The sequence below is a fragment of the Coenobita brevimanus genome, chromosome 65, assembly GCF_032717465.1.
Source record: "Coenobita brevimanus isolate Jiangsu-jjx chromosome 65, ASM3271746v2, whole genome shotgun sequence".
NCBI lineage: Eukaryota > Metazoa > Arthropoda > Malacostraca > Decapoda > Coenobitidae > Coenobita > Coenobita brevimanus.
This window is the reverse complement of record NC_137018.1, coordinates 1,008,507-1,021,476: the sequence shown is the minus strand read 5'-3', so window position 1 is coordinate 1,021,476 and position 12,970 is coordinate 1,008,507. Positions and strand designations below refer to the sequence as shown.

Here is a 12,970-nt window from a genome sequence, read left to right as displayed (position 1 = left end):
GTGGGGGAATGGAGTCTCGGACCATCACTTAGTGATGGCCAAGGTAAAGCTGCAAAGAAAGTGGTTGAGGAGGCGAAGGGGAAGACAGGAGGAAGCAGCTCCTGTGAGAAGAGTGGAGAAATTGCAAGATAGTGAGAAGAGGACAGAGTATAAGAGCATAGTGGAAGAAAGATTGGGAAGGTATGAGCTAGAGCAGATGGAAGGGGTGGAAGACGTATGTAAGATATTCACGGAAGAGATAAGCGCAGCGTGTGAGGCAGTTTGTGGAGTGAGGAGGAGATGCAAGGGTGTGCAAGGGACAGCATGGTGGAATGATGAGGTGAAACGAGCTGTGGAACAAAAGAAGAAGGCATATGGTGAATGGTTGACGAGTAGAGGTAGGGGAGAAGATGAGAGAGAGAAGAGAGAGGTATATGTGAGCAGGAGAAGGGAGGTTAAGAGACTGGTGAAGGAGAGTAAGAAGAAAGTGGATGAAGAGTTTGGGAGGAATCTGAGTGTGAAATGGAGGGAGAGTAAGAAATTGTTTTGGAAGGAGGTAAAGAAAGTAAGGCAGTGTGAAAGGGGAAATAGTAGGGGAGTGAAAGATAGGAATAATAGATTGTTGGTGGAGAAAAGAGAGAAATTGAGGAGATGGAAGGAGCACTTTGAGAATTTGTTGAATGTAGAGAGTGAGAGCAGTGTGAGTATAAGTGGTTGGGGAATGGCTGGGAGAAGAAGAGATGAGAGGAGGGAGGAAGAGATCAGTAGGTCGGAAGTAGTGGAAGCGATGAAGAAGATTAAGTTGGGAAAGGCCCCAGGAATTGATGGAGTGTGTGGTGAAATGCTTAGGTATGGGGGTGAGATTGTTGTGGAGTGGATATGGAAGTTGTGTAGATTGGCTTGGGAAGAGGGAAGGGTTCCAGAGGACTGGAAATCAGGTATAATTGTTCCTCTGTACAAAGGAAAAGGAGAGAGAAGTATGTGGTAACCATAGGGGTATTTGCCTTCTTAGTGTGACTGGTAAAATATATGGTAGAATACTCATTGATAGGGTTAGGCATATGACAGAGGAGCTAGTTGGAGAAGAACAAGGGGGATTTAGGAAGGGAAAAGGGTGTGTAGATCAGATATTTGTTCTAAGATGTTTAGTGGAGAAGTATCTAGAGAAGGGAAGGAAAGTGTATGCTGCCTTCATGGACTTGGAGAAAGCTTATGACAGAATAGATAGGAAAGGTATGTGGAAGGTATTAAGAATATATGGAGTGGAGGAAATTGTTGAGTGCTGTGAAGGGTATATACGAGGGAGCTAGGGCTACGGTGCGAGTGAATGGTGAGCTGAGTGAGTTCTTTGATCTCAATGTGGGACTGAAACAGGGGTGTGTAATGTCTCCATGGCTGTTTAATATATATATGGATGGGGTCGTAAGGAGGTACAAGGTAGGGCAGTGGATGTGGGGGTGGCCCTAATGAATGAGGGTGAGATTTGGAAGCTTCCGGTGTTGCTGTTTGCTGATGATACAGTATTGTTGAGTGAAGATGAATGGGAGTTGCAAGGTTTGGTGAATGAATTTGGGACAGTGTGTAGGAGGAGGAAGCTGAAAGTTAATATAAACAAAAGTAAAGTTATGGTGTTTGAGAGGAATGAAGTCACAGAGTGTGCAGTGAGGTTGGATGGTGAGGATATGGAGAATGTGAGTTCATTCAAGTACTTGGGTAGTGTGATGAGTAAGGATGGAACTTTGGGGGATGAAGTACGTGAAAGGGTACAGCAGGGAAGGAAGGTTGTTGGCACACTGAAAGCAGTGATGAGAAATAGGGAGGTGAGTATGGAAGTTAAGAAGTCACTGCATGATGGTATTGTGATCCTACCCTGACGTATGGAAGCGAGGCGTGGACCTTGCAAGAGGGGAACAAGTCAAGAGTGAGAGCAGTGGAAATGAGTTACTTGAGAGGAGCATGTGGAGTGACATGGAGGGACAGGTTGACGAATGAAGAAGTGAAGGAACGTTGTGGGGTAGATGTGGATGTGGTTGAAAAGATTAGGAGAAATACACTGAGGTGGTTTGGACATGTGGAGAGGATGGAGAATGAAAGACTGGCTAAGAGGGTGTATGTGGGTGAGGTGGAGGGAGGGAGAGGGAGGGGTAGACCGAGGATGAGGTGGAGGGATGGAGTTGAGAGGTATATGAGGGAGGGGGGGGTGAGTTGGGGGGAGGGTAGTCAAATGGTGGGTGACAGAGTGACTTGGAGGCGTTTTGTCTGCGGCCACCCTTTGCGGGATTAGGGCGTCGGGCTATAGATAGATAGATAGATAGTTTTTAAATGGGATTCAGGTTGAAAATAACTATATGTATGATTATGCAGCCTTTATAAAATTGCTCACAACACTTAGTCCCTCCAATGTAGGGACTATAGATAAAAACTGTTATTTACCTCATGATGAAAATGGTACTGGGATTAGAGATACTTTAACTGAAGACTATTTTGTTGGGCTCAGTGATCAGGGAAAAAGGTTTCTTACTCTAACTAAGGAACATGGACTGCATCTATGTAGTCCACTACTTATGGAATTAAATGAGTTGGATGGATATTTACTTGATAATATTGACGTCAATATTCGACTTCAATTTACTAATCACGAGTTGTATTATTAACACTCATCAAGATGAGGGCAAAATGAAGCTCCACATACATTTGTGTAAACTGTGGGTTATTCATGTATTTCCTCAGCCGGCGACCATGTCTGCACTTAATGCTTCGTTGTCTGATCCAGAGTTGTTTGTAGAGTATGTGTGTAACGGTAGGATTTTTATCCCACGATTGTTCATCAGAGTACCGATGAGAAATTTTATCCCATCATTATTTATCAGGTTTGTTCTGTTTAACTTGTCGATAATACAAAGGGTACTCAACTTAGTCTCCCCTCAATGACTGATAAAGTATTCACCAAAGGAAAAACGAAGGGGGGGGGAGAAAGGAGGAATGTGTACAGCTCACCTGAAACAACATTTGTTATCCGCAACGTCTGGGTAGCCAATGTGGATTATCGGGGCACACAGGAACGCTACTGCTAGTCAAATGAGACTGTGTTTTTTGCGATATGGTGGGTTTTAATTCTCTTCACTATTTATATAGTAGAGTTCACATGACGTTAGGACTTTTGATTGAATTGGGGAAAATTTGGGATTCAATCCTTACTACAGTTAAATACTGAATTTACTGCCATCCCGCCCTGAGTTTGGGGTAGCTTATGCCATCTAGTGACGGCTAAGGCAAGCGGAACTACTTGGTCCTCACAAATTACATTATCTTTGCCTTTTCTGACTATTAATTTCACATATTTGGATTCTAGCAGCTTCATTAGTAAGCATTTCACAACAATGATATGGAAAGAATTGCATACCCATTATTATTCTGTTTAAGGTTTAAACTTGGCGCCCGGCAACGACGCACCACAAGCACTCCCATAGCTCAACACTCCCAGTTACACTACCTATGCATAGATACAGAGATATATACATATAAAAATAAAGTGGTCCCTATATCGATCATTAACACATGAACTACTACTTAGAACAGGAGCCTTATAGACTAGTATTCAGATTACACTCTATCTAACTTAGAAATTCCAGTACCTCTAAACATATACTTGAATACTAAATTTGTGGCATTACACGGCTCCCACGTTCGGAAGACAAATTTTTCCCAAGTCAGTCATCTATGACATATGCATGGATGGAATGTTGTTACTCCTATAACTGCTATTAACACTTTGAATTGGAACATTTTTTCCCCCCACAATCGGTGGCACCTGTCGGTCCACATTAAACACCTAATGCGTACCTCAGAAGGTCGCTTACTCACTTCATTAGGAGGTATGATCACTCCTTACACTTGATGTGATGAGGGAATTTATGCCCCAGTCAGCCTCAGGTTTTGGAGGATAGCTTGTCGCTCACCGGAGCTTGACAGGGTCTCTCGAGAGTGAGATCACCATGGGGGTGCTTCCTTCCACTCTTCCATTCGCATTCACTTTCACTCGGTTCTTTTGTTTCCAGCATTCCGCCCACAAGAAGGTGAGGGCTCATTCTGTCCTGAAGACTCCACTACCTCACAAACCGTGCTAACTGTAAGGTGAGGGGATTGATCACTCCCCTCGAAGTAAGGCACTTCCTGGTTCCAACCGGAACACTTTTCTCTCTTTTTTTTTCTTTTTACACCCTCTCCTCGGGGATGAGTCCACCCAGAACACAACCTCAGGCAGTTATGTTTCACAACATTCGTCTCATGCACTTATCTCTACTTTTCTGTTTAACACTCCTCTATGAGCCTTCAAGGGGCATTCCTCACTCACGGTGGTAATCGCTCATCTTCGGGCTCTGGGGCGAGCTCCTGTTGCAACGGTTCTAAGAGCCATTCCTCGGTACTGTAATATGGTTTTACCTTTTCAGCAGCCCTTTGTATTCTTTTGCCACTAAATACATTTTCAATGATATAAACACTTCCATCCAGCAACACTTTGATCACTTTATATGGGCCATCCCATTTGGCATTCAGTTTCCTACAGGTACCCAGTTGTATGGTTTCTTTTTTCGCCCACACCAAGCTATTGACCCCAACCTTCTGCGCTCTCCTCCGCCTGTTGGCCACATCCCGGTATCGCCTGGTCATCTTTTGGTGGGTTCTCTTAACCAGTAAACTACAAGGGTTCTGAGAGATCTGATCAATCCAAGGACTAAGTTTCCTGGTTAATAATGTACCCAATAAGAAAATAATGGCGTACACTCGGTAACAAAAGTATCGGTGCACAAAATGCGTGAAACATTTGGGACCACAGAACGAAGGTCACTGAAATATTAGTATGCGACCTACCACATGTTGGTGGCCCTGATGTCGGGAGGTGTCATATATCGCCAACTTGCAATATCCTCTTGCAAACACATAGCAAATGTAATGTTTATATAGACAGACACTGATGATACACAATGAGATGTTGGTAATGTCAGCAGTTGTACGAACCTTTTCGGTAGGCTTCGCACCCCTTGTGCACCGATACTTTTTTGATGGAGTGTACCTTTTGTAGCATATGCACTGACTACTAGGCAGGGAGAAATTGTAATTTAATTGTCACATCGACACTTTTGATGCTCCATTTTGATTGATTTCACAGGTACGGTTGGCGGGTGTAGCAGTTTTGCCATGCAGATCAGCTGATCATCTCTGCCGCATGCTCCCGCCTCTTCTCTTCTGCCTCGTCATCTACATGTACTGTTAATTTGTATTATATTATTTTACACGTAGGTACTGTTACACTACAACTTTCACACCTACACCATGTATTACATACACCAAGCTACATAAAAAGTAATTGTTAATGTAAGTGTAGCAAACTTTTGCTCAGTTTGACCTGAGTACAGGATATTTCACCGTCATCACGGATTTTTTTCCCTCAAGCTTGCTTCTGTTAACGTAAATACGGGGTTTTTACGTTCATTGGCGACAGTGATTTTCTCCTGTAGCAGGACAGTATATACACCACACTGTGAATCTTGTGTAATTGAGGTAGGATGTAAATATTACCTACTGTTAACACCTTAAGACTGCAATTGTTTCTGGCAGGGTACCTCCCACAACTGCAAATCAGGGGGTGTTTTGGCGATTTTCACCAAGGGCAAATTGACTGTGTTCTGGCTAAAGAGGAAGAATTTACACACCTGACAATGCAATATGTACCCCAGTAGGCCTAATGGTTACCGCACAATCGTGTGTCAGTGTTAAAAAATTTTCATAACTACCTATTTTTCTTATTGAACTAGGTCATTTCAAAGTGTTCTGTCACACCAACCATTAAAACAGGTGTATGTAGGTGTGGGGAGACTACTAGACTGTGGGGAGATAAAGTAGGCTATGGAAGTAGGCATGTAGGTACAGGGGCTGGACATAACCAGCTTTTTGCTTGAAAAGAAAGCACTTCATTGTGTTCTGTAACATCTACTATGAAAACAGGTGTGTATGTAGGTATGGGGAGATAACTAGCGTGGGGAGTAGGCCTACAAGGCCTGGGTGGTACTTGGGGAGAAAAATTTTGGCAACTACCAAATTCTCTTGTGGAAACCCTCCATTTCAATGGGATTTGTCATACCATCCATAAGAACAGGTGTTTATGTAGGTGTGGGGAGGTAAAATAGGTGTGGGGAGTAGCCCTACAAGGCCTCATAGTCATTCCAAAACTAACACAGACGCATAGAAATGTTTATAACCATCAAGGACATCAAAATAAAGTTGAATAATGCTATAAATGCATGCATATGGAAAAAAAAAAAATACAATAATTTGTGTCCGATTTCTCTTTTTACTGTCCCAACTTCTCGTTACACATTTATCACACCATTACAATTATCACATTATCATTACACTTCATCACAGTTATCATTACAGTTTCAGCAACAACCAATTCTCTTGTGGAAACTCTCCATTTCACTGGAATTCATCACACCAGCCCTGAAAACAGGTGTGTTTGTATGAGTGGGGAAATGAAACAGGTGCAGGGAGTAACGCTACAAGGTCTCATAGTCTTTTCTAAAACTAACACAGACGGACACTACTCACAGGTGCTAATCTGGGCAGGTAGGGAGAATGAAAAAAAATAATAATAAGATGCGTCGTATGTAGTACAACATGCAGCATTCTCCAACTACGTACATACAGAACCTGGTAGGTACGAAGTGAGAAATGAACAGAGTAAGGTGTAAAAATTTTGGAAGAAGTGAACAATATGAAACAGGTACTTACATCAGGCCTGACACTCGGGGGCCTGTTGGGGGTTGGAAGGATAGTGAGGGACAAGGAGGGAGAGATGGGGTGGGGTTTGTGGGAGGGGACGAGGCTAGCAGGGAGAGAGGAGGGGGCAAGAGAGGGTGGGAAGAGACGTAGGTTGTTGTGCGAGGAGAGATGCAGTTGCGTGGAGGGGTGGGAGAGTGATGCGGGACAAGGAGGGCGTGCGAGAGTGGAGTAGAGGGTGGCATGGAGGCGGCCGAGAGGGGGGTGCCCCCCCACCGCCCGGGTTGGTTCTATACCCCCCTCACGCAACATCAGGGGCGAGTTCTCATTGGCCTGAAGCCATGTACATCAAAATCGGGGTGGAGCAAGCGCTCCGCAGCTTTTTACAGGCCGTGATCAATTGATGCGATTAGGCATCAATTGATGCAATTAGGACTTAAGGGGTTAGATTTTCTGTGAAAAATTTTATTTGCATGCGGTGTAATGTCACGAATTAATCTGCGACATTGTGTTAGTATTAAAATGAGAATGCTTGAAGAATGTTGAAATATGTAGAGTTTTGCTGCGTCCATTAACTGCTTGCTTTTGCAATCAGATCATAACGAGTTTTCATAACCTTTGTCATTGTTTTCATAAGCGACTGTCTTTCTGTACAGACAGTGCATTTCACTGAGTGATAATCTGTGAAACTGTCATTCCCACGCATTGCTTCTCTAACCATTGAGTTGAGCTGCACCCATTTCTCGTCCTTTGTGCCCGGCTTGGTTATATTGGACAGTTGGTGTCAAACAGCCATGGGACTAGGAGTCGTCGATTGCAGTGAGGAGCAGGCCCCTCAACATAGCACCTACAGGCTCCAGCAGTTCAATGATTCCCCGTCTCTCCGCACCGAGTTGGAGATCAGCTGTAGTGACCTCAGCAGTGAATTGCAGCGCCTTAGCAGAGACGCCCAGCCTCTTCGCAACTAGCTCTGTCTTCTCCACTGACTAGTATTTCTGATGTTTTTCCTAGGCATAAGATTAATTAGCTATCTGAATGTGAGTGAGTAACTGTATTTCCTTTGATATCCGAATTCATTTTAAGATTCTTGTAACGTGAATTTTGGTTGTAATTAATAAATTTACAGTTCCTTGCTTTGACCTTAATGTAAATGTAGAATCATGTTTGATTTCTCCACATTGTGCTTTCTTCAATTTGCTTATCCCAGTTTGCACAAAGTTCTTATATTAATCACGACTGGTATTTAGGCCAGTTCTTTGGTATTAATTCTTAAATCTGTTGTGCCAACTATGAGTTAAGGACCAGCAAGAACTTGTCTCGATTATTATTATTATTGATTGTCAAGGGAGCAAGGATCACACTTTCTCAGAGGCCAACAGTATCAACAATTCAGCATTCGTGAGCAGTTAGTGTCCACTGTGTACTGTTGAGAAAGTTTATAAAATTCTCGTCTTTAGAGAATCGGCGAAGTAAGTCGGCATAAAGTAAATTTACTAGATTTCACAAGTCTATTCCTTGTGTCAACTGATATATATATTAGCATTTTATTCGTCCCCCCTGGGGGTAGGGGGGGTTTCAAGAATACTCCCCCAGTATCCCTGCTTGTCATAAAAGGCGACTAAAAGGGTTGGCAGAGGGTTAGTGCCCCTCCCCGGAAAACAATTAACTAAAAAAACAAACAATAAGCCTCGGACAAGGACTGACCAAACGATGACGACCAAGGACCGGACAAAGGACATGGTTATCGGAACGTGGAATGTAAGGGGAGCGAATGATGAGGTGAAAGGGAGAGAGATTGTCCAGGTGCTTGAGGGTGCGAAAGTGGATGTATGTGGAATAACTAAAACAAAATGGAGAGGAGAAAGTGTGAGAGAATGGGAGTATGGATGGGGTATATGTGCAGGAGTAGGTGAGAATGAGAGGGTAAAGGAAGGAGTATGTATAGTTGTGAGTAAAAGATGGAAGAAGAGCATAAGACAGTATGGATCAGTTGGGTCAAGGACTGTGTGGGTAAAGTTGAAAGTTGGAATACAAATGTGGGCGATTGTGTGTGTGTATGCGCCAACGCAAGACTGTGCTAGAAGAGTGAGAGAAGAGTTCTGGACAAATGTAGAAGTGTGCATGGAAAAGTTTGGAAGGAATGAGAGAGTGTTTTTGATCGGTGATATGAATGGTAAAGTTGGGAATGTGAAGGTGGATGGAATAGTTGGTCAGTGAGGTGTGCCTGCTGAGATAAATGAGAATGGCAGTGCGTTAGTGGACATTTGTGCTGGGAGGGGGTTGGTGATAGCCGATACCCTCTTCAGGCATAAAATGATCCACAGGTATACATGGCGAGTGATGAGAAGGGTGGGTGGTGAACTGAATGAAAGGATGGCAATGATTGATTCTGTGTGTGTGGATGAAAGGATGCGAAGATGTGTAATGGATGCAAGAGCTTATAGAGGTTGGGGGAGTGGACTTTCTGACCACTACATAGTGGTGGCCAGAATTAGGATTCAAGTAAGATGGAGGAAAAGAAGAAGGGAAAGACGAGAGGAAGGAGTAGTTGCAAGGAGAGTGGAAAGGTTACAAGAGGATGAGAAAAAGGCAGAGTATAAGAGAGAAGTGGAGGAACGATTGGGCAAATATGAATTGGAGCAGATGGGAGACGTGGAAGGTGTGTGTAGGATATTTACAGAAGAAATATGTGCAGCATGTGATGTGGTGTGTGGAAGGAAGAGAAGACGGAGGGGGATGCAAGGAACAGCGTGGTGGAATGAAGAGGTGAGACAGGCTGTGGCACAAAAGAAGAAAGCATACAATGAATGGATGAGAAATAGGGGCGTGGAAGAAGTTGAGAGGCGGAAGAGAGAGTTATACGTAGAAAGAAAGAGAGAGGTGAACAGATTAGTAAGAGAGAGTAAGAAGAGAGTGGAAGAGGAATTTTGAAGGAATTTGAGTGTAAAGTGGAGGGACTGTAAGAAAATGTTCTGTTAAGAGGTGAAAAGAGTAAGACAGGGTGGAAGTGAAGTTAGCAGGGGAGTGAAAGATAAAAATGGTAGATTACTAGTGGAAAAGGGAGAAAAAGTGAGCAGATGGAGAGAACACTTTAAGGAATTGTTGAACATAGAGGATGGAAGTAATGCAAGTATAAGTGGCTGGGGAATGGCTGGGAGAAGGAGGGAGGTGAGAAGACAGGAAGAAATTAGTAAGATAGAAGCTGTGGAAGCAATGAAGAAAGTTAAATCGGGGAAAGCCCCGGGAATTGATGGAGTGTGTGGTGAAATACTGAAGCATGAGGGAGAGATAGTAATAGAATAGATGTGGAAGATGTGCAGATTGGCCTGGGAGGAAGGTAGAGTCCCGGAGGATTGGAAGTCAGGTATAATTATTCCCTTGTACAAAGGAAAAGGGGAAAAAGAAGTGTGTGGTAATCATAGGGGCATTTGTCTTCTTAGTATAATAGGAAAAGTGTATGGTAGGATACTTATTGACAGAGTTAGAGAAAGAACAGAGAAATTAGTTGGAGAAGAACAGGGAGGCTTTAGGAAGAGAAGAGGTTGTGTAGATCAGATATTCATTCTTAGATCTTTAGTAGATTCTAGAGAAGGGAAAGAAGTTGTATGCGGCTTTCATGGATTTGGAGAAAGCATATGACAGGGTGGATAGACAAGGATTGTGGAAAGTGTTAAGAATATATGGAGTAGATGGGAAGTTGTTGAATGCTGTAAAGAGTATGTACGATGGTGCGAAGTCTACAGTGCGTGTGGATGATGAACTAAGTGAATTTTTCTCTTTGAAAGTTGGATTGAAACAGGGATGTGTCATGTCTCCATGGTTGTTCAATCTGTGCATGGATGGGGTAATAAAAGAGGTACAAGGTAGGGTAGTGGATGTTGGAGTGGCCCTGGTGAGAGAGGATAGTGTTTGGAAACTCCCTGTACTGTTGTTTGCAGATGATACTGTGTTGTTGAATGAAGACGAAGGGGAGCTGCAAGGCTTGGTGGATGAGTTTGGAAGAGTGTGTAAGAAACGGAATCTAAAGGTGAATGTAGGGAAGAGTAAAGTGTTGGTCTTTGAGAAAGGTGAAGTCAGTGAATGTACAGCGAGGTTGGATGGTGAGGAATTGGGAAATGTGCGTACGTTTAAGTACTTGGGTAGTGTGATGAGTAAGGATGGAGGTTTGGAGGGTGAAGTGCTTGAAAGAGTACAGCAGGGAAGAAAGGTTGCTGGTTCTTTGAAAGCAGTGATAAGAAACAGGGAAGTGAGCATGGAAGTGAAAAAGTTACTACATGACAGTATTGTGATACCAACTCTAACGTATGGAAGTGAACCTTGGACATTGTTGGAAGGACACAAGTCAAGAGTGAGAGCAGTGGAAATGAGTTATTTAAGAGGAGCCTGTGGAGTCACATGGAGAGACAGGCTGACGAATGAGGATATCAAGGAGCGTTTTGGTGTGGATGTGGATGTGATAGGAAGCGTTATGAGGAACACACTGAGGTGGTTTGGTCATGTGGAGAGGATGGAGGGTGAAAGACTGACGAAGAGAGTGTATGTGAGTGAGATGGAGGGGGGAAGAGGGAGGGGGAGGCCGAGGATGAGCTGGAGGGATGGGGTGGAGAGGTATATGAGAGAGGGGGGTGTGAGTTGGGAGCAGGGCAGTGAAATGGCGGGGGACAGGGCGACTTGGAGGCGATTTGTTTGTGGCCACCCCAAACGGGATTGAGGCGTCTGGCAATAGATAGATAGATAGATATTTTATTCGTATTTTCACTTCCCCCCGTGACAGATGGATAGTAGTTATTTTGGTGATAGTGTTGATAATAGTTGTACTAGTCTGTCAATTTTATTTCTTAATGCTGTATACAAAGACAATTTTCTGTATACTCAACAGAAAAAAAAAAAAAAAGACTGAAATCTCAACTATAAATAAATGGTAGTTTTTTTTTTTTTTTTTTTTTTTTTTTTTTGGTGTAATGTTGATGGTTGTGATTTTGATACTGCTGGTGATAACTGTGGCTTTTTTATTCAAAGAAGAAGAAACAAAGATTGGGATTATCTCAATAATTGTTGTTTCCAGTAAAAAAATGATTTATGAATTACAAATTGATGAGCCTTTCATTTCAAGATGCCTCACCACATTGCGCATCAAAGACTGGACGATATAGACAGAGATACAGACCGAGAAAAACAGTTCCAGAGCTAACTTGTTGTGTACATGAAGGACTGAGAGCAGTTGTTTGCCCTTGCATTTGAGTTTAAGAGAAATGGGGTGAGTGCATACTCTGCAAAACGGTTGTTGAACTAGCGATAATAAAGGAAAGGTATAAGCAGACATTTCAGAGGAGCAATGGCAATAGAAATAACGACAGTAGAGAAATAAAAACGCAACACTGCAATGAAGAGAAGTATTAAAGGAGGTCAATATGAGGAGGCGATTTGACGAAAAGAAAAGTCTTTCACCTGACATTGTTTACAAAAGTGCCAATAATGGTGGTTGTGGTGGTGGTGGTTGTGGCTTGGTGATAAAAGTATTGATGACGAAGAAGATATAGACAGATGTTGCGGTGCTGGTGGTAACATTTGTGGTAGCTGTAGAGGCTGTGAAGCATAGAGGTAGGAATAGGGTAGAGTCGGCGTGAGAAGGCTCCGGTGAAGCCAGAGAACTGTCAACCGGCCATATTGGTCAAGTCAAAAGGTCACGGCAACACCTACCTGACTTGAAGAAGATTGCTGTGCACTCCTACCTCTATGGCTGTGCCCATAGAGGTAAGAGTCCTAATCCTACCTCCGTGGGTGTGGCCATGAGATTATTAAGCCTTTAATACCTCCAGCTGTGTGTCCACCTGGTATTCCTCAGGGAGAATGCCAGAAACAAAGTAGATTTCATTCTACCTCTGGTTTTAGTTGTAGTTCAGCTGTGGGTGTGAGACGTTCTGTCCTAAGTTGTAATTCACCATCAAATAACCTAAGTCTCCAGAAATGCCCACCACCTATGCCGCATTTGGGTGTAATGAAAGAGGAGATAAGAAATCTGACCCATCCATTATATTTCACCAGTGAGTATCTTTAGAGTGAATTATAGTTTGTAGGTTAGTATGCAAAAATAGATAAATAAATAAATAAAGATAAAACATATTTTTTTCTGTTTGCAACTAAGAAAACACTCCCGCCTGGTCAGCGGAACCAAGTCAGACAGCTGTCAAAGAGGTCGCCACCATGTTGG

General features: G+C 43.1%; 1 protein-coding gene across 1 annotated transcript in view; it reads right to left on the bottom strand.

The window, feature by feature from the left end:
* Positions 1-6,364: 6,364 nt before the first annotated feature.
* The window catches only part of LOC145404907 (phenoloxidase 3-like), a 30,464-nt gene continuing 23,858 nt past the window's right edge, over positions 6,365-12,970 (bottom strand). Inside the window, exon 4 of the mRNA XM_080276411.1 lies at positions 6,365-6,480. Within this exon, the coding sequence (XP_080132537.1) occupies positions 6,457-6,480 (24 nt within the window). The 3' untranslated portion in view covers positions 6,365-6,456. The remainder of the gene's footprint in view (positions 6,481-12,970) is intronic.